The sequence below is a fragment of the Schistosoma haematobium genome, chromosome 5 (assembly GCF_000699445.3).
Source record: "Schistosoma haematobium chromosome 5, whole genome shotgun sequence".
NCBI classification, from domain to species: Eukaryota; Metazoa; Platyhelminthes; class Trematoda; order Strigeidida; family Schistosomatidae; genus Schistosoma; species Schistosoma haematobium.
The window spans coordinates 51,598-74,689 of record NC_067200.1 but is presented as its reverse complement, the minus strand read 5'-3'; the positions used below and the strand labels follow the sequence as shown (position 1 = coordinate 74,689).

Sequence of the window (23,092 nt, the reverse complement as noted above, 5' to 3'; positions counted from 1 at the left end):
ATATTTTGGTGCCCTTTTGTGCCAATGTTTGTATTTAAATAAATAAATAACACAATCATCACAATGATGATTGAGCAGTATCTACCGTATATATATATATATATATATATATATATATATATATATATATATATATATATATACAGGTCAGACAGGTCAGAACACCGTTTCCGACAATGAATGAGAGTATGGTTCATCTCTTGTCTAACATTAATAATAAGGATGCTGAAAAAAAACAGATCAAAGATAATTAGTCGTTACATAAGCATAGTGTATGTTAGATTTCACGTAACCTTGGGTTTTTTAACAGATATGCAATTCTAGTGAGTTATTACCATCATGCATGAAATAAATTATCTACTGCTTACTCGAGTTTTCTGTTCAATAATAGCACGACGATGTCCGCGACCCAATAATTCTTGTGCAGCATTCGCACCAACACTGCCATCACCATTTGGGATAGATTGTTTTTTGGAAATAGCAACTGCACTAGTACCATTTGTCGAACGTGCACTCTGTGGATGTCTACTGCTGGTATCCCTTTTTCCAACATTTCTAGTCTCTTCTTCTTCGTCTTCTTCTCCTTCATCATCTTCCTCTTCCTCTTCATCTTTTATATACAAGCTGATTGATTTCGGTCGACGTTTTGCAGTTAAAGTATACACTAAATTCTCACCGGTATTTCCAACACCAACAGCTAGCACATCGCCTAACCAAAGTGCATAATTTTTCTCAGCTTGAGATTTACCAAGACTGTTTATTAAATTCTAAGCAAGAAAAGCAAATAAACGAACAGTAAAACATTACAAAACATTAAAAAATAGATTGGAATTATCCCATTAATTACCACGAATAGGTTTGATTGAATACATAATATGCTATATTGTTGATTGTCAATATAGACCATAATTATACATTAAAGTAGTTAACGGAAATAGTAGTAATGTAATTTACTTAGTAATCAACTACAGTCATAAACTTTGTATGAAGATTAGTGATAAATATCACCTCGTAACAATAATCACGGAAGGTAAGTTGTGTATGAGGAATATCAATGTTTATTAGGAAGAAAAACGAGCTACATGTGAGCTTTTGTTCTGTAGCAAGACATTTTCTCCATATCTCACTTATCAGTTTATTTTTAAAGATTTGTTCTGTAATTACATTATGCTAGCTTAGTGTATATGCAACGGTTTTCTAAAACTTTCAAATGGTTAATCTTAACGTCTCTGTTGAACATAATGTTTGAGATATCAGATGGGGTAGGGTGATTGTATATTTTATATGTGAATCATCAATCTTTTTCCCTACAAGTTAGTGACAACACATCATACATACGTATCTGTATTTACCGTTTAAAACCTAAGATGTCAAGATCTTGGAGAATTATTATTATGCAGTTGAATATATTCAAAGAATGACATGAAAATAGATAACTCAATACCGCAGATATATATTTAGAGCACTATCTATAGATTAGCATAACCATGAAGTAGTTGAACGCGTCGACAACTTCACTTATCTTGAAAGTCTGACCAACTCTAATAAGTTGGTGTCTGACGAAATCTCGGCACGGATTCAGAAAGCTCGTTTGGCTTTTGCCAACCTACATCACCTATGGTGAAGGCAAGAGGGGTCGAGTATACTGTGCATCAGTTCGTTCTGTTTTACTTTACGGTTGCGGAACGTGGCTGTTAAGGGTAGAGGATACTCGTAAGTTACTAGTATTTGATCACTGATGTCTTAGAAATATTGCTTGCATTTGCTGGGATCATTGGGTAAGTAATAGTGAGGTTAGACGCAGGGTATTAGGGAACGATGATAAGTCAGTCGATGAGGTTGTCAATCTTCGTCGACTGAGATGGTTGGGCGAAGTGTTACGTATGCCTGAACATCATTTACCACGACGCACAATGCTGACTAGTGTCGGAGACGGCCGGGAGAAAGTTAGGGGCGGCCAAACCAAGACGTGGTATCAGTCCTTGAGGTCACTAACTTCTGGTCTTAGCCATGTTGGTAGATGCGGACTACTCAGTTGGAGTCCGCACGACTATCGTAACCAATGGTTGGAGAATATGGGTGACATGGCGCAGAATCGATCACAATCGCGTAGGTGTGCACATATTGTCTTCTCTTAAACCGTGAGATTAAAATTACTTTAAACCTTCCTTTCTACAGACTAATTATTTCTCCCTGCATCATATTCTTATTCACAATCCTTCCTTTATATATCACCTGCCCCCAAAAGCCCTGGTATGGCCAAGAGTGGCGAGAGTTCGCTCTCCCTCTCGAAACGCTCCCACACGGCCACGCGTATATAGCCTCTGCCAGGGAAGTCCTACTCATTGCCTTTTCTTGGCGGAAGTGTTGTTTACGAAATTGAGAGGACGAAAATCGAGTGTCAGGCGCTTCTACTATATTGATGGATATAGAGGATATACCTAGGGGAGTTGGAAAACCCTGATTCCAAATTAATGGTGCACATGGGCTCCAGTATCCTGTCAGTCAGTCAGTCAGTAACAACGTAGAACTTCGTACGTACGTACATCAGTTCGAGTTGCCACACCACATTAGCACAGATATGCCGTGGTCGATTCAAATCCCGTAGTGGTAGAGGTAGTAAGAGTATAAGCAGTTATCGGGAAGATTAGGGTTTGGAGATGTTATTCAAGGAGTATAATCCAGTGAAATAAATTTGAAAAGAGAAAAAAGAAAGGGACATGAAGAATTCAGAAGATTAGAATTTCGGAGAACACAGAGAGTGGATGCACCTGCGCCATTGCAAACGATTTTGAGCCATGTCATTCAGGGTCTCTAACCATCGGTTGCTGTCATCTCGCGGTCCCCAACCAGGTAGTCTACACCTACCAACATGACTCAGTCCACTTCTCAGTGACTTCATGGACTTGTGCCATGTTTTGGTTTGGCCGCCCCTAGCTTTCTTCCAACCTACTCCTATACCACTGAACATAGCACGTCGAGGCAGTCGGTCGTTGGGCATACGTAACACGTGTCCCAGCCATCTCAACTGATGAAGTTTCACTACTTCATCAATTGATTTGCCATCCTTACCTAGTACCCGTTTCCTAACAACTGTGTTACTTACTCGATGGTCCCATGATATACGAGCAATGTTTCGAAGACACCTATGATCAAATACTAGTAACCTACGGATATCCTCTACTCTTACCGGCCATGTTTCACTGCCATAAAGTAGGACGGAACGAACTGCTGCGCAGTAAACACGTCCTTTGGTTGATAGACGGATATCTCGCCTACGCCATAAATGACGCAAGTTGGCAAAAGCTAGTCGAGCCTTCTGTATCCGTGCTGAGATTTCTTCACACCAAACCACAAGGGCTGATGAGACTTCCAAGATAAGTGAAGCGGTCGACATACTCAACTACTTCACTCCCTATCACTAGTTCGGGTGTCGATGTAACCCAATCTTGAAGCAACATTTTGCATTTCGAGGGAGAGAATCGCATCCCGAGCATGCTTGCATTGTTGCTTAGAGTGGTCATAAGACTCTGCATTTTGTCAGCGTCTTTACCAAATAAAACTATGTCATCTGCATATTCTAAGTCAACAAGTAAACCTCCCGGTAGAAGTTCAACCCCTGGAAATTTGGATGAGGAGAGTGTTATCTCTAAAAGTACGTCAATGACAAAGTTGAACAAGAATGGGGAGAGTGGACAGCCCTGACGAACACCGCTTGAGGTAATCAATTCTGATGACAGTTCGCCATAAGCTCTCACTCTACCAGTTGTGTTCGAGTAGAGAGCCTTTATAAGGTTAATGTACTTCTTTGGTACTCCTTTCAGTGACAAACACTGCCATAGAACCTCACGATCAACAGAGTCGAATGCCGCCTTAAGGTCGAAAAATACTACCATTGTGGGGCGTCTGAACGAGTGTCTGTGTTTTAGAACCTGACGTAGTGTGAATATCTGATCTATACAACCACGTCCAGGTCGAAAACCGGCCTGGTTTTCTCTAATCTGCTCTTCATGAGATTTGATTAGGCCCCGAAGTATTATTGAGGCTAATATTTTAGACACTATATTAGTCAAACTGATTCCTCTGTGATTGTCACAAGAGGACTTTTGTCCTTTCTTATAGACTGGCACAATCAGTGATTGAGACCAGTCAGATGGGATTACGTCCAGTTCCCAAATTCTACCTAAGACCTCGGTTAATCTCAATGCTAATACTGGACCACCATCCTTAAAAATCTCAGGAGTAAACCTGTCAGGGCCTGCTGCTCTCCCTCGTTTCAGATTTCCTATAGCTTTTTCAACTTCGTAAAGGGACGGAGGACCTACATTAACTTGCCATTCAGGTTGACTAGAGATCGTGGGAAACCGAAGTGTGGCTGAAGGCCAGTTGAACTGATCCCTAAAATGTTCTGCCCATCGATCCAATCTCCTGGATTGAGAATGAATAATATGTCCATCTTTCTCTGAGATTGTTTCGCTAACGGTCGGGTTCCTAATTCCGGTTTCCTTAACGAGTCTGAACAATTGTCTGCTATTACCTATTGCCGCTGCCTTTTCCATCTCTCTTGCTTTCGCTACCCACCACTGTTCGCGATCATTGCGTAGACTTCTTGTCAGCTTGCGCTTAAGCTGACTCCGCTCTTCATTATGTTCAGAGCCAGGTGGAATGAGTTTTCGAGCATCTATCAGTGCGATAGATGCTGCTGAGATCCAGTGTTGCTCCCTAACCTTCTGGTTTACCTTACTAGCAGATATCACTGCTGTTTCCACAGCTTTTCAGATATCATTCCATACTGCATCGGGGTGGGCATCACATACATGGCTGCCTAACTGTTTTCCTAGTTGTTCCTGAAATATACTCTTAGCTTGACTATCATTAAGTAGGCCCCTAAGACGTTTCCTTGCTGCGTCTTTCCTACATCCAGTAAGACGCAAGCAAATACGCGCTCGCACCAGAGCATGATCTGAATCTAGGCATGTGCTCCAGAATGAGCGACAGTCTTCTATCGAGCCCCTCCATCGGTGGCTGATAGCGATGTGATCTATTTGGGTCCAACGTTGGGACGAATTAGGGGATCGCCATGTTAAAAGATGTTTTTCCTTATGCTTAAAGTTAGTATTTGCAAGGAACAGGCGGTTATCTGAGCATAGCTGCAACAGACGATCGCCATTATCTGTTCTTTGAGCCACGACACCATAAGATCCACCTAGGTGTCTTTCCTTATCGCTTAGTTTACCTACTTGAGCATTAAAGTCACCAGCCACTATTACTACATCCGAGCGCTTAGCTTTTCGGAGAAGGTCCGAAAGCTTTCTGTAAAACTCGTCTTTTACATCATCTGCGCTGCAGTCAGTGGGAGAATAAGCAGAGACGACGAAGAGGCAACGACGAGTGTCCCTGTCTTTCCGGATTCTTACTGTTCCGTTCAGTCGGACAGCGCACAAACGGCTGTCTACTGGGATCCACTCTAAGAGAGCTAGTTCTGCCCTAGAACTCAATGCTACACCTACGCCGGCGAGGCCACGGGAAGCAGAATCAGGGCTTCCAGATACAAGCGTAAATCGAGTCGGTTCTTTATTTTGGCATGGTGAGGTCAAATGAATGACGCTACTCGGATCCTGTATGCGCGTTTCGGAGACGCAGTACACATCGATGGCGCGAGATTCTAAAGTCCTAGCTAAGGAAGCCTGCTGTCCTATTTGGCACAGTGTTCCTACGTGTTCCTACGTGTAGTTTAGAGCGTGGTTTCAGGAGACCAGGAATGGCGTTCCACGTACTCGAATCGTTTGCCCTAGCGGTGCGAGGTGATAAAGAGACGTGAGGAGGGTTAGTCGGGAGGATAAGAGAGGTATTAGGAGGTGTAGGAAGGATTTGAATGTGACCACCTTGGTCTCTTGTGCTGTTACGGGTATGAGGGCTGATATCACTTCCCGGCTGCCCACACCGTGGGAGGGTATTTCTTGAGGAACCTGAAAAGGAAATTGGATTAGTGTTGGTCTTAACGACCTGGCAGCGTGACCGCAGAGTCCAAGGGAAAACTGCTTGAGGCCGGTCGCGCACGGCCTTTTTGTGAAAGGTTTTTGACGTGTTAGCTCCGTTCTTCAAAGGGCCTTACCGCCGGAGACGGAAATCCGTGAGGTAAGGTGAGGTGTGCATTTTTAGGGTCGACCTTTTCTGACCCCACCCCTCCATGTGGGAAGGCAGCATCGCTGTCATGCTGGTTGTCTGAAGGAAACACCTTACTGCTGTCACACCCCTCTACAGTCAGCAGTACGACTTCGCCCTCAGACCTTGAGTTGCTGCTTTTAGTCTTATTGTTCACCAATCGACCTGCCTGGCATGGTAGAACCTACAGGAACATATGTTCCAGCCAATATAGCTCGGTTGGGTCATTATGATAGGCAAGCCCAACCACCGCGTCAAGGTAGCAGCTTCGGTCGGGACCAATATCCTGCGGGAACAAATGGCGTATGAACCAATCGTTGGTCACCGGCTACCATGGGACTGCATCTCCATACGATGCTCCACTGCCTTGTGGGTTAGATCTTTAGGTCAAAGGCTCGGGGTGTGGCCCCCTAAGAAAACCACCTGCTTCGGTTTGGGCACCCGGGCAGTATCACAGCCCTCACACATATCGAATGAGATCAGTGTGGCGCATATGTATTTGGTGCCTCATTGTACCAATATCTATGTATTAAAATAAAATATCACTATCATTGAAGTAACTACTATGAATTCGGTGTTCATCTTGTTGTGCTAATTGGGTATAGCAACTTAAACCGATGCACTTATGTGCCTGTACACACACTGAATTATCTTTTTTCAGGTCACATTTTGACCCTGGTAATTATTCGCTTATCAACTTTGACTGTTTTTATATGAACGTATGTGTATGTATTGCTTATCCTACTCATCACATGTCTATAACTTATTTTTTTCTAACTGTAATTATCGGGTCATGCTTGGTCAAATCGAGTTGGTTCACTCGCCTTCTCCGCTCCGCTTCTTAGTCTGAATGTCTATCCGGGCAAGCGAATGCTTGAAACAAGTTTCTCCAATACAACCCGTATCTAGCTTCTTATTACCACCGTCACACAAACGGGGTTAGGGTGAGCCTAGGTTATATAGGGAGTTAAATAGAAAATTTGTTCATAACATATTCAAAAGTTCATCCAAATCGGAGCCAGATCATCGGGCCACAAAAATTTTAATATGCTTTACCAAAAACATCACGAGCAATAGGGGAAACGACGTGAAACAAAAAGGTTTATCAAAATCCATCATAATAATGGGATAAAAACTGCGATGACACCACAATGTTCAGATGACATTTGACGAATAGTTAAGCGACCTTGGAAAGCTCTAGTCACGTATTGAACTGTAAATAAGGTTATGAATTAATGTGAGGGATCAGGATTTCGGGTTAGTAATTAGAAATACAGTTCCCATAACGAAATAACATTAGTCATAATGCCAGACTACTATTTCGTTTTGAGGACAAATTGATTTTGCGCTAAATCCAAGATGTACTATCTGAAATACGATGGGTTTGTCCATAAATTATAATCCCATGAAAATTACTTCCAGAAAATAAAGAACGGGAACAGGATAATGATGGTGCTAAAAAATATCCTTCCATTTTAGGTGAAACTGAATGGAAAATTAGATTTCGTAAGCATCTTGGCTTGACTGTATTACGACATCGTTTCAGTGGTAATTGAAGTTGACAAAACAATTACTGGATAATAAATCATCATCATCGAAGTTCTATGTTCCCTGAGCCGGATTGTTTAGCGGTCAAACTTTCATTGCCTTTCTAGACATTAAATCAATAAGACTAATGTATAATAGCGTAAAAATTGATGAACATTAATTGGTGTAACCAACCCAGATGAATGAGAAGCTATCAGTAAACTTTCAGTCTTTAGGTGATGAGATCAGTTTCATGCGCCATAGCAATCAATTATTAACTTTTCATATGATTGTGTAATAACGTAAACTCAGTTTAATTTGGAGAAAGTTAACAAACAAAAATACAACACATGAAAATCTATTTTACGATGGGATGCGCACACATATAGTTAGGTACGAATTCACTTTAAACGACTAACCTGGAAGCCTAAATTGAAATTCAGTGTCATTCCTCGACGAAATGTTGATGCAGATTTAGGTGATAATAATAAATTACTGTCTCGAAATTCAATCCCCGTTACAAATCTAGAGAAAAAAATTGTACACAGTGTAAGTGGGTACCACTAAGCTATCAAAAGATTTATTTAAAAAACTTTTGCCAGCATTCATCGTGACATGATAACAAGTAGAACCAGATTGATTGAAATATCTGTTTACCCAAAAACTATGACCATCACAGAATACTATGAACAAAGGAACATTTGAAACTAAGTCAATGATACATTAGTCAAAAAAACATGATGGAAGAGCTCCGTCCTTTGAAAACAACTAGGAAAATTTACATTCGTTTGTAATTTATTTTATAAAGTTTCATGCACTTGCCAATATTCTCGCAAATCTCCTAATAACTTGCCGCTGTTCAAATTGTCATACTCTCAATGGTTTTCTGATGCTGTAATTCACGAGTAAACCACTTGAATAAAAAGAAAATCGTAGATGAATTTATACAAAACTGCTGTACACTTAACGGTAGTCAATCGAGGGGAAATATTCATTTTGATCAAACAAGGTCGTATTAGTTGACATTTGCACTTCTACTACAATACCAAAGAATAATATTTCCCCACTAGCCTCCAAATGCCCTAGTATGGCCAAGAGTGGCGAGAGTTCGCTCTCCCTCTCGAAACGCTCCCACACGGCCACGCGTATATAGCCTCTGCCAGGGAAGTCCTACTCATTGCCTTTTCTTGGCGGGAGTGTTGTTTACGAAATTGAGAGGACGAAAAGCGAATGTCAGGCGCTTCTACTATATTGATGGATATAGAGGATATACCTAGGGGAGTTGGAAAACCCTGATTCCAAATTAATGGTGCACATGGGCTCCAGTATCCTGAGGGAACAAATGGCGTATGAACCAATCGTTGGTCACCGGCTACCATGGGACTGCATCTCCATACGATGTTCCACTGCCTTGTGGGTTAGATCTTTAGGTCAAAGACTCGTGGTGTGGCCCCCTGGGAAAACCACCTGCTTCGGTTTGGGCACCCGGGCAGTATCGCAGCCCGCACGCAAATGATGAACTCTATATCTATGGAAACTATTTTTCTCGCTTCGAGTAACAATCGGATGATTCAACTTATTATTATTATTATTATTATTATTATTATTATTATTATTATTATTATTATTATTATTATTATTATTATTATTTACCACATTAATCACCCTCTTTTATACTTATACAGCGGCTCGTCTTTGGTGGAAATTCGGCTCTATCTAAACGTTCTCGAGTCACTGTCCGGTTTAAAATTGTATGTTACCACTGAATATGAGTACTGAAGCAGTTTTTCTGAAACCACGTGCGCCACTCAAACTGGCTGCCTTCAACGTTCGCACACTTATGCATGTTGGTCAACAGATAGGGCTGGCTATGTCTTTGGAAAGTCTCAATATCGATCTCTGCTGTCTATCCGAGACCCGTATTCAAGACTCTGGTGAAGTACTACAAATTCGCTCTCCATCTGTCGCTTCGAAAAGCTTGTCTTACGTGCGCTTATCTGGGGACCGTAAGGCATCATCGTCTGATCTTGCTGCCGTTGGTGTCGCACTAAGCGCTAGAGTAGAGGCAGCACCATTCAATTAGATCCCCATTAACACTCGGTTATGTGCTGTTAGATTAGAAAGTTCCATCAAAGTGAGAAGAAATCGGCGTGAGAAACGATGTCTTTTCGTCATTTCCGCCTATGCCCCGACAGATCTCAGCCCGGATGCAAACAAGAATGAGCTTTACTACCAGTTATCTGTTCTCCAGAAAGTGTGTTCAACAGATATTGTAGTACTAGCCGGAGACTTGAATGCTCAGGTCGGGCGTCTAGGCACAGAAGAGAGTCGTTTAGGTGGCCGATGGGGACTCGTTGGTCGCAGGTCAGATAACGGGGACCGTCTACTGCAACTGTGCACAGACCACAACCTGTTTCTGGCTAGCACTGACTTTCGGCACAGTCATCGCCGATGTGCCACCTGGCGTCCTCCCTCTGCATCTCAAGCCTGGACTCAGATTGATCACATCACGATCAGCTACCGCTGGCGTGGTTGTGTACAAGACTGCCTCTCCTTTTGGAGTACCTATCTGGACTCTGACCATGCCTTGGTCTGCGCCAATCTCACCTTACTTTTCAGTGGACAACGAAGTGACCACCACCAAAAGATTGATGTTAGCAAGCTGGTTGCAACTTCTGTTGCAAATAAGTATCGAACCGAGCTAGACTCTAGGCTAGCTGCCACTCCACCGAAAAGTATAGATGAGCATTGGTTGCAATTGCATGACGCCATGAAAATGGCGGGTACAGTCAGTTGTGGGTTCGCGAAACGTCCCGCTTATAAGCACTGGGTTTCTGCAGGTTCCTTACAACTCATTGAAGCCCGTCGGTCTACTCCGGGTGACCGTGAGTTTGACCATAAACGAAGGATGTTACGTACTGAAATTGGGCAAAGCTTGTGTAAGGACCGAGAAGCCTGGTGGTCGAAGCGTGCTAATGAGCTGGAAGCAGCAGCTGCATCTGGTAATTACCGGAAGCTCTTCCAACTCATCCGAGCCACTGGCAGGAAGAAGTCTGGTGTGAGTGAAACAATCTGCGAGGATGATGGGATGCCAATCACTAACATCCATCGACGTCTTGGACGATGGGCAGAATTTTCTGAAGGGCAGTTCAACTGGCCTGCTGCTCCGGCAACATCGGTCAGACTGTCCTGCTCTCCATGGCCGGTGACGACTGATCCACCAAACGAGGAGGAAGTCCGCAAGGAACTCCAACTCTTGAAGCGTTACAAATCACCTGGCCCAGATGACTTACCTCTGGCTCTTTTTAAAGATGGTGGTGACTTTTTGACTAGGGAATTGACGACGTTGTTTACAAAGGTTTGGGAACTAGAGAGTGTATCAACGTCATGGAATGAGTCGATAGTTGTCCCTATCTTTAAAAGGGTTCACGTCGTTCCTGTAACAACTGTCGGGGGATAAGTCTACTTCCGATTGCGTCCAAGCTATTGGCTTCCGTCATACTTCGTAGGTTGTTCAAAACCCGAGAGAGATTGACTCGCTAGCAGCAGGCTGGGTTTCGTTCTGGTTGAGGATGTATTGATCATATCTTCATCCTCCGCCAAATGTTAGAACACCGCCATACTTATCAAAGGCCAACAATCGTAGTGTTTCTTGACATCAGGGCTGCCTTCGATTCGTTGGACAGGGCTGTTCTCTGGGATTGTCTATTGAAGAAGGGTGTGCCTGAGAAGTTTATTAACATCCTAAAAGCCCTATATAAAAACACCTCAGGCAGAGTGAGGGCATACGACCACCTCTCTCCATTGTTCCATTCAAGCAATGGGGTTAGGCAGGGTTGCCCAATCTCACCATTCCTCTTCAACTTTGCCATCGATGACATTCTGGAAACAGCTCTGATGGATGTAAGTAATGGTGGTGTGGATCTGTTGCCTGGAGAAAGACTTCTCGACCTTGAGTATGCGGATGATATTGTCTTACCGTGCGATAATGGCCAAGGCATGCAATCCGCACTTAATCAGTTGGCAATCAGTGTACGTAGGTATGGTATGTGCTTTGCACCTTCCAAGTGCAAAGTACTTCTACAAGACTGGCAGGATTCCAATCCTGTACTCACCCTGGATGGTGAGCAGATAGACGTAGTCGAGAGGTTCGTGTATCTGGGTAGCTGCATAAGTACTGGCTGGGGTATGAGTGATGAGATCAATGCACGAACAGTGAAGGCCAGAGCGGCTTATCCTAATCTGGGCCACCTTTGGCGCCTTCGTGATGTTAGTCTGGCTGTAAAAGGTCGGATCTACAACGCGTCGGTGAGAGCAGTTTTGCTCTATGCTTGTGAAACCTGGCCTCTCTGAGTTGAGGACGTTAGACGACTCTCTGTGTTCGATCATCGCTGTCTCTGAAGGATTGCTGACATTCAGTGGCAACACCATGTCAGTAATGCAGAGGTTCGGCATCGTGTGTTCGGGCACAGAGATGATAATTCAATTGGTATCACTATGTTGAAACACCGACTTCGGTGGCTTGGATATGTTCTCCGAATGTCGTCCCAGAGAATTCCACGTCGTGCATTATTTGCCGATGCTAGAACTGGTCGAAAGAAGCGGAGAGGTGGTCAGTGCATGACATGGTGTCGTGGTATGAAAGAAAGCTGCAAAGGACTGGCCTCTGTCGGTCCTTCACGACTTCCTGGTTGGGGTCTAAGAGATGGTGCAACACAGTGGCTAGAGACGTTATCAGATATGGCTCAGAATAGAAGCCAGTGGCGATCCTCCGGTAACCTTCTTTTACTTTCTTTATAAAAAGTGGTTGTGTCTCCCTTACCTGAAAGACTTCTTCCGATTGTACCTTTGCGTTCCCTCATTACTACCACACTACCTTACACCAACCAATTCGTTATTGTTCTCTTTTTTTCTATTTCTCATCGAATTCTCATTGTTTTGTGTGGCGCATATATATTGGCGCTCTCTTGTACCAATATTTATGTGTTCAAATAAATAAATAAACTAGCAGTAAAAATTATGTCCCTACAAATAGCAATTTCGTCAATCTATATTTCCTAGCACTTTTAGAATCATCATTGTGGCGAATCGAAAACACGATTGAGATCAAGAAACAAGTCAAACATCAAAATGATTGGTAAGTTGTTAAGTTTCCAGCTCTCACGTCAAAGCGGACCTTTGAGTAGGAAATCATCTCACTGTTTACAGTTAGATACGGGAGTAGAGATCACTACTATATCAGACTTGGGTAACTATTTGTAATAAAGACTATTAAAATAGTTAGAACAGGAACTGTTATTATGTATCCTTCTCACTCAACCCGGGCATTGTAGTTATTAAGAAGCCAAAAGGAATTTTGGAAAATATAGGGTAGAAGAGGAGCAATACCTTCTTACAAAGCGATAATTTTTTCTGTAGATCCTAAAAAGTTAGTGGAAATAAACTATTATGCTATATAGATACAACAGGTTTTAGCAACAAAACAACCACTTTGGTAAGGACGATATGAAGAGATGATGAGAGACGACAAGTGAAGAGATTATTCTAAGCAACAATGGTTACTGATAATTCAAAAACAACAGGGAAGTGGTGACTGAGTACATACATCGTCGTCTATCATGCCTGAAAGGTAACAGATACACTGAGCTATAAATTGTACATTTGGCACAAAAGTTGACTAAGCCTCCATGATAACAAATGTTTAGCAAGTAAACGTTTATTTATACGGGCTTGAGCAACACTTACATTTATTTACGCAACTATTCAACCCGAAGGAAATGCAGAGATCAAACCTGTAACTTAGCTTCTAAAATCTAATACTTCAACTAATAAGCCCGTGCTTCGATAGGGATTCAAAAGTCAATGTATATAGTGTTTCGATTTAATTACTTAAATCGAGTTAAAGAGTTTACCATAATCTTCCATATGAAAAAATACTTCTAAACTATGAGGAAGGAACATCATAAACTTAAAACATTAAACTAACCCGTAGTTGCGGAGGAGGTTTTCAGCTAATTTAGGACGTTCAGTCGACACTTTGTTTGCAATAGCCTGACAGAAATCTGATATTTTAACACCTATAAAAGTGAGAAAAAGCAATAAATTTTATCTTAACATTGCGATGCAAACCACCTTGTATACTTGTCATGTACAAAAATGTCTTTACATACTCAACCATATGTATAATATTGTCCTGACAATTTCATCTTTCTGTGCTAATGGGATATGACAACTTGAACCGATGCACGTATGTACCAGGTTTGTATGTGTGTATGACTGACTGACTGACTGACAATACATACATACCCGAAGAAAATGACGAGAGAATTGCATGGTGGAGTGACATAGGTACGGTGTAATGGGAAGGTGAAATACAACTGACTTTACTTAACGGCGAACGCAGAAAACTCTTCATTCTCTTTGTATTTGTATCTCCTAAAGTTGCTCCACGTAAATTATTCTTAGTGATTTAGTTATTCACATTAATAATCAAGATAAAACGCTTAACATGTCTGTTTTTAATCAAACTTCAACGTTTCTTCAGGCTGTGAATAACAGAAAACTAAACACCATAAGCCAATAAATCTACATATATATGCACAAACTATGAATGAAAATATATGACTGGTAGAGGAACAGATATATAAATAATGAATGGCCTTGGAAAAAAGTGGATTTATTAACCTAGAAGATTTTCATAACACTGCATAAACAATATCAATCGAAATCTAAAAATGTTCCTTTAAAAGCTACGAAAATGTTAAATGAGAAAAGAAAGGTAAATAGTGACTGAACGTGAGCGGCTTTGATCGATGGTTAGTTATTATCGTGAATCTCGAGTCAATGATTTACAGCATCATCATTATCCACTTAAAAAAAGCTATAACTTCGTATTCGGCATACAGTGACAGTGAGTAGTTTTATGGACTAGTAACACAGACAAATTTTCACTGTTCCACTCGGTTGATTAACAATCCTTAGTGAGGAAATCAACTCCTCATTCTACACATAAGAGTAAATACATGTAAACTTGTTCTTACTTCACAAAAGACTAAATTATATTTCATTTTACTTTTATGAATTCGGTGTCCATCTTGTTGTGTTAATGAGGTATAGCAACTTGGACCGATGCATATATATGCCTGGTCCTACGTTGTAGCTGACTGACTGACTGACGCTTATTGACTGGGAGAAATTAGTTTAACTAGTCAACTAGAGGAATTTCAGAAATTGTAGTCATTATTTAAGTTGAAGTCTCGAATAAATAAACACATGTTACAATAACATACTATTCTTACGAAGATATCTGGTCGAATTGTAGTTAAGGAACATCAACGAAATGAATAGTGAGTTGCATTCCACATCTTGTTATTTCATTAGAACCTATCAGTTTACAAAAAATGGCCACTGGAACCTAAGAGTATTTATAATGATAGCAGTGAGAAACAAACACGAACTGTAGAAAAAAGTGTACTCACTTGATTCTGAAGAATACAACATACAGCTTCAGTAAGACAAGTGAATTTTTCGCCACTCTACGGGCATTTTAGGATTATGGAATAAGATTAAATATTTATCAAGGTTATATGAAAAAATAACTCTTTGTACTAGTTATACAGGCCAGGCAAGGCACACAAGAAAACTTAGAAGCGCACGTAATGTATGATAAAACATATGACCTGGAATACTTACCCGGTTTAATTTGTTCTATACACCAATCAAATAGATCATGTAAATAAGTGTAATTCGCGGACTGCTCATCTGTAGGATTGACCATAAGAGAACGGATTACATTAGAACAATAGGACTGATAACGCACTCCTAAGGAGCAAATAATAATCCCGAAATGAAGAGTCCGGGTGTCACTAAAATAATTCCAAGGAACAAATATATAAAATTATCTCCATAGTTAATATTCAGTAGCAAGAAGTATAACCAATGAATGATAAATTGAAGTGAGCTACAAAGCATTTTAGTGGGAAACTAGTAAGACATCATCCTAACTTCCACAGTTCATTTTAAAAGTTTTAAGTCGCTAGAACAGCCGAGTCAATAATAAATAAAGTTAATCAATTGCCAAGAACAAATAGGTAATCAATAGAGGAAGTGGTCAGGAATCACAAATGTACAATCTCCCTTAAATTATGAGTATTTAACATACATTTGGAATGAAAGAATTGGTAGTATAATTTAGCTATTAGTTGAAGCCTCGAACTGATTGACAATACAAACCAGTCAGGTGCTGAGTTAAAACTTTATATATATTACTCATGGTCTACTCATCTCTTCGTCAACGTCATCAAGTGCTTTCACTCTGTGCCTATGGAAGATGATTTCACAGTTAAATTATATACCCGTAGAAAGAAGTAGTTTGCCAAGTATAAGATGCTATCTAATCTTTACACGGTGATGAAACATTTATACTAGCGGATCCGAAAATAAGTACGGTCCTCATATAACATCTACGTAGTAGAGATATAAAATAAGGAGAAAATAACAGTAAACTGTAACGAAAGTACATACGTGATAAATAAGACTGGTGAACTGAGGGTAAACAGAACCTCGTGATTGCAATATTTTAATGAAATGTTACTAATCAAATAGCCGTATTATTACTGTTCTGTCTGACGTACAAGTGCAAAACTTAGTTTCGAGCTACACTATTTATATGAGGGCCAGGGACTAGTGATATTCTGCAGAATGTGTTAAATGTGAAAAAAACCATTTGCGTGAAATTTTCTTATTACTTTTAAATAATAAGAATGGAGGTGACCAAAAATAAGCAAATAATAATCTAGCAAACAGCATTTTACTGGGTAAGTGCTAAAATTGCTTCCATTTAAATTGTCTTTGACGATTTATATAGAGTTTCCTTACCTTTCTTTTTACTCATTAATATCAGTTTGGTTTGAGTTTCCCATTCTTAAGTTAATCCTAGTGAGTATTCAGAAGCGTGTTTAATGAATAACTGATTTTCAGTTACTATTGATTACGTTCATTACGTTCTTAAAACATTTACAGCCAGATGACGAAAAGAATAGGTAGTTAGCCGAAAAAATTTCTTAAATATCATTAGTCGAATTGATTCGAAGTTTCCACTGAAAATCTATTAACAATCACAGACAAATATAATGAAGTAACAAGGAAAAGCGATATGATTTTTCTGTGACAGTTTGGAGTAGTAATTACGTTGATCACTTAGGACGATTATTGCGTTTTGTCAACAGATTATCTACAATCTGGAAAACAACTCAAATCCAGAAAAATTGTCATTCGAGAGCAGAATCCAGAACAGTAAGTAGTGAGTAGAATGACCCGCACTAACATAGTCTTCACAATCAACAGGGAGATAAACAGTAAATGAACTTACGTTGCTCTGAATAACCGGATAAATTACATAAAATAGTGAAGATTAAAATGAGTAGAATGAGATTTGATTTGCAAATGTTAAATGCAACACAAAACTAGTGGAATTTTAGATTATTATTATTAGGAGAAAAAGCATAAAAAACTCACCTTTCAATACTAAATTTAAGATTATACGTTCCTCCACTCTGAATAATTGGATCGTAGCACATTTCTACATTATCAGGATCTAAGCCTGACAGAATATTTGAGTTTCTTAGTGCGGTTTGACAACCACTAGAAAGCTTTTCATGTTTAACTTTCTACAGATGAAGTACCAAAAAATAAATTAAGCTACAACTTAATGATTCCAAACATACGATAAATACAAATTTAGTAGATAACGTTTATACCTTACTCAAAGATTAGTTTAATAACCAATCACATAGTCGACTTTATCCAAATAATTGAGTTTCTTGATCGACAGTATCAAACAGCTGACTTAATTTGTAGCATTTCAAGGATTTCAGTCAATATCTATAAATTGGCAATCAGTGAGTTCATGAAATAAAATCATGCGTACATATGACTAAGCTAATGCTTTGTTTAAATCATAATCCAATTATCAATGAACGTCATATATTGATACAAGAGACGTTTTCATTTATTTATTTATTTGAACACATAAATATTGGTACAAGAGAGCGCCAATATATATGCGCCACACAAAACAATGAGAATTCGATGAGAAATAGAAAAAAAGAGAACAATAACGAATTGGTTGGTGTAAGGTAGTGTGGTAGTAATGAGGGAACGCAAAGGTACAATCGGAAGAAGTCTTTCAGGTAAGGGAGACACAACCACTTTTTATAAAGAAAGTAAAAGAAGGTTACCGGAGGATCGCCACTGGCTTCTATTCTGAGCCATATCTGATAACGTCTCTAGCCACTGTGTTGCACCATCTCTTAGACCCCAACCAGGAAGTCGTGAAGGACCGACAGAGGCCAGTCCTTTGCAGCTTTCTTTCATACCACGACACCATGTCATGCACTGACCACCTCTCCGCTTCTTTCGACCAGTTCTAGCATCGGCAAATAATGCACGACGTGGAATTCTCTGGGACGACATTCGGAGAACATATCCAAGCCACCGAAGTCGGTGTTTCAACATAGTGATACCAATTGAATTATCATCTCTGTGCCCGAACACACGATGCCGAACCTCTGCATTACTGACATGGTGTTGCCACTGAATGTCAGCAATCCTTCAGAGACAGCGATGATCGAACACAGAGAGTCGTCTAACGTCCTCAACTCGGAGAGGCCAGGTTTCACAAGCATAGAGCAAAACTGCTCTCACCGACGCGTTGTAGATCCGACCTTTTACAGCCAGACTAACATCACGAAGGCGCCAAAGGTGGCCCAGATTGGGATAAGCCGCTCTGGCCTTCACTGTTCGTGCATTGATCTCATCACTCATACCCCAGCCAGTACTTATGCAGCTACCCAGATACACGAACCTCTCGACTACGTCTATCTGCTCACCATCCAGGGTGAGTACAGGATTGGAATCCTGCCAGTCTTGTAGAAGTACTTTGCACTTGGAAGGTGCAAAGCACATACCATACCTACGTACACTGATTGCCAACTGATTAAGTGCGGATTGCATGCCTTGGGCATTATCGCACAGTAAGACAATATCGTCCGCATACTCAAGGTCGAGAAGTCTTTCTCCAGGCAACAGATCCACACCACCATTACTTACATCCATCAGAGCTGTTTCCAGAATGTCATCGATGGCAAAGTTGAAGAGGAATGGTGAGATTGGGCAACCCTGCCTAACCCCATTGCTTGAATGGAACAATGGAGAGAGGTGGTCGTATGCCCTCACTCTGCCTGAGGTGTTTTTATATAGGGCTTTTAGGATGTTAATAAACTTCTCAGGCACACCCTTCTTCAATAGACAATCCCAGAGAACAGCCCTGTCCAACGAATCGAAGGCAGCCCTGATGTCAAGAAACACTACGATTGTTGGCCTTTGATAAGTATGGCGGTGTTCTAACATTTGGCGGAGGATGAAGATATGATCAATACATCCTCAACCAGAACGAAACCCAGCCTGCTGCTAGCGAGTCAATCTCTCTCGGGTTTTGAACAACCTACGAAGTATGACGGAAGCCAATAGCTTGGACGCAATCGGAAGTAGACTTATCCCCGACAGTTGTTACAGGAACGACGTGAACCCTTTTAAAGATAGGGACAACTATCGACTCATTCCATGACGTTGATACACTCTCTAGTTCCCAAACCTTTGTAAACAACGTCGTCAATTCCCTAGTCAAAAAGTCACCACCATCTTTAAAAAGAGCCAGAGGTAAGTCATCTGGGCCAGGTGATTTGTAACGCTTCAAGAGTTGGAGTTCCTTGCGGACTTCCTCCTCGTTTGGTGGATCAGTCGTCACCGGCCATGGAGAGCAGGACAGTCTGACCGATGTTGCCGGAGCAGCAGGCCAGTTGAACTGCCCTTCAGAAAATTCTGCCCATCGTCCAAGACGTCGATGGATGTTAGTGATTGGCATCCCATCATCCTCGCAGATTGTTTCACTCACACCAGACTTCTTCCTGCCAGTGGCTCGGATGAGTTGGAAGAGCTTCCGGTAATTACCAGATGCAGCTGCTGCTTCCAGCTCATTAGCACGCTTCGACCACCAGGCTTCTCGGTCCTTACACAAGCTTTGCCCAATTTCAGTACGTAACATCCTTCGTTTATGGTCAAACTCACGGTCACCCGGAGTAGACCGACGGGCTTCAATGAGTTGTAAGGAACCTGCAGAAACCCAGTGCTTATAAGCGGGACGTTTCGCGAACCCACAACTGACTGTACCCGCCATTTTCATGGCGTCATGCAATTGCAACCAATGCTCATCTATACTTTTCGGTGGAGTGGCAGCTAGCCTAGAGTCTAGCTCGGTTCGATACTTATTTGCAACAGAAGTTGCAACCAGCTTGCTAACATCAATCTTTTGGTGGTGGTCACTTCGTTGTCCACTGAAAAGTAAGGTGAGATTGGCGCAGACCAAGGCATGGTCAGAGTCCAGATAGGTACTCCAAAAGGAGAGGCAGTCTTGTACACAACCACGCCAGCGGTAGCTGATCGTGATGTGATCAATCTGAGTCCAGGCTTGAGATGCAGAGGGAGGACGCCAGGTGGCACATCGGCGATGACTGTGCCGAAAGTCAGTGCTAGCCAGAAACAGGTTGTGGTCTGTGCACAGTTGCAGTAGACGGTCCCCGTTATCTGACCTGCGACCAACGAGTCCCCATCGGCCACCTAAACGAATGATGAACTCTCTATGCCTATGGAAATTACTTTTCTCGCTTCGAAAAACAATCAATTGATACAAGAGACGTGTGATACATGTACCAGCTTCCATAAATCCTCATCCAAACGAAGTAATTATCGTAAAATTCTACCATCCACTGATAAGCATAAAGACAACAGATAAATTATGGTATGACTTTTTTAAACTTAACACATAGAGGGTATGCATATTAAGCACACTTTGATTTATAGAATACTGAGTTTTCAAAAGAAATCGAATGGCAGTGAGCGGAAAGAGTTCATTTTTCCAATCGTAACAGTCACCGATGCACTCTCTACTTAACTTGAGCATTCCAAGCCTGGTGATTCTGGCATACACGATTAATGTTTCGAAGACGTGACCGAACCCCAGCAACCCATCAAAGCGAAATGCCTAAGGGGGGTTCTAAGTCAGAGAACTTCATTGACTATTGGATTTATTTTGAAGATTAATGGCAATTGATCTTTCGGCTTCATGAGTCCATTAGTAATAAAAACAGAACCTGGGACAAGTATCGGCCAGGTTTCCAGACTATATAAACACAGGAGGATGAAGTCAGTAAGTACACCAAATGAGCTGAATTAACAGTTTCCTATTATTGACATGGTTCGAAATGAAAAGGTAAATTATGAAATACCATCTTATCTAATTACTTGAACACAAATATAAGTAAAAGAGGCACCGAATACATATGCGCCAAACAGGTCACTTGATTTGTATGTAGGTTGTGATACCACTTGGATGCCCAAACCGAAGCAGGTGGTTTTCTTAGGTGGCCACACCCCAAGCCTTTGACCTAGAGGTCTAATTCACAAGACAGTGAAGCAACGTTAGGGGATGCAGTTCTATGGTAACCGATGACTAACAATAGGCCTACACGCCATTTGTTCTTTAGGTTCCTGGGGCCCATATGGTCGATTGGTAGAGCCTATAGGATACAACCATAGCATTTTGTAAAGCTACAACAGGATCATTACTATTTAAATACTCTATTTCATTGGAGTTTTCAGTAAGCAGAACTGCAGTATTTGTTAACACTCAGTCACAGTCACCAAATACTTCAATCTCTGAATCACACAAAGCGCTAGTGCAAAGAGCATACCTACGATAGTCACAGGTAAAAATGGGGAGTCAGGCACCATGATGAAAACTATCCAATGTTACTAGATTCAACCATAGATCATCAAAACCTTAACGACCGTTAGTGATCAACAAGAGACCTCGGTACGTCGACATAATTTTTGGCACGCTGATTTTACAGACTTGGTTTCCAAGTACTTGTTAAATAACAATATTCAATACTACGATGTCACGAAACACTAGAATAGTTCATACTTATCCCTCACTTCTGATGGAAAATAGTCAAATCCCGTTAATTTACTAGCTTAGATTTTAATAGGGTTTATCTCAATATATATTTGGCATCAGGCAGCAGTTAACTATCCTGAAGGTGATAACATGCTGTCTATCGACGGAACAGATAAATTAGCTACTTAGTGCAAACAAGAGAACATTAACGATCTTCTTCCTTTTAGATATGAACACATAGTGCGAGCATGGCTATTGCTGTGAGAACTTTCTATCGCTTTGGCAGCACATATTGAGTTTAAATCGTTCATGAATGATTACAAAACAATACTAATCACATGATGTTCTATATCAAATAATCTACGAATAACTATTTTGTGCACAACAAAAATCCATTGCTTACTCTGTCTGAGTCAATGACGTCCATAATTTGCTCTTTTAAGTGTTTAGTGAAAAGATTGCATGTAATATCACAAGCTTTTTTCAACAGTATTAATTCCGTTTCATCCTTGGTAGCTAGGATTTCACTGATGGAGTAAGAGATGTCAACAAGTTGAAATTTTTCCTCTTGCAAGGATGACATGAAGGATTCAGTGAGCTCTGATATGAACTTATCTTTGGCCAAGTGACCCACTTTATTATTCTTTGCACCGGACTTGATACAATCGACTAGCTTCTTTAGGCCTGCCTTGTCTTTGTCAGCCTGCACGAAATATATTTCTACATCTAACTTACTGGGTTTCTTGGGATTAGAACGACTGTGCGGTTGCCAAAATGACGGTTTTCTAAGGGATGTAAAAAATCCAACTTTTTTTTCCCACACAACACAACCATCGACTGTTTATTGAATACAATTACAGTGTCTTGCAACTCATATCCAAAAAGCCACATCTGTATATATATGAGGAGTGAAAATACAAAATTTACGTGTAGTGATAAGGTTTTTCCGTATACACTATCCACTTTTCCAGCTGGTACAATTATAGACTCTACATCATGAAGTTGACTATTGAGATCCTTGAGATATGAAATAATCAGTAAAGAATCAATTATGTCTCTACCTCCCAATCTGCATATAATTTAGCTATCCTCTTCTCGAAGGAACCAATGTCAAGGTTCAGAGCGCACATTGTAGCGCAATTCAGAAATCAAACTTAAGCGCGAGCTAAACGAGATTTACAATTTTCAATCCCTGGTTGAAAAATTTATTATATAAGAACTGATATTTTCTACGTTTCGATATCCAGGCAAATTTTATTATAAGTCCTGCAATGTTCTATGTTGTTTATTTACTTTTTCAAAGCAGATAATAATACTCTGGATTTATAAGCAAAGATGGATAATGGCTAGCAGTGGAACCATGGGCACACGTCCTATTTGTGACTT

General features: G+C 40.8%; 1 protein-coding gene across 1 annotated transcript in view; it reads right to left on the bottom strand.

Moving 5' to 3' along the window:
* The window catches only part of SUPT16H (FACT complex subunit SPT16), a 42,935-nt gene extending 20,057 nt beyond the window's left edge, over positions 1 to 22,878 (bottom strand). The window contains exons 1-9 of the mRNA XM_051217249.1: positions 22,768 to 22,878; positions 22,634 to 22,723; positions 22,442 to 22,597; positions 22,110 to 22,409; positions 17,209 to 17,360; positions 15,385 to 15,557; positions 13,679 to 13,769; positions 8,112 to 8,217; positions 369 to 767 (exon numbers count right to left, since the gene is read on the bottom strand). Coding sequence (XP_051064614.1) covers positions 369 to 767; positions 8,112 to 8,217; positions 13,679 to 13,769; positions 15,385 to 15,557; positions 17,209 to 17,360; positions 22,110 to 22,409; positions 22,442 to 22,597; positions 22,634 to 22,723; positions 22,768 to 22,836 — 1,536 coding nt within the window. The 5' untranslated portion in view covers positions 22,837 to 22,878. The remainder of the gene's footprint in view (positions 1 to 368; positions 768 to 8,111; positions 8,218 to 13,678; positions 13,770 to 15,384; positions 15,558 to 17,208; positions 17,361 to 22,109; positions 22,410 to 22,441; positions 22,598 to 22,633; positions 22,724 to 22,767) is intronic.
* Between the last annotated feature and the right edge of the window lie 214 nt (positions 22,879 to 23,092).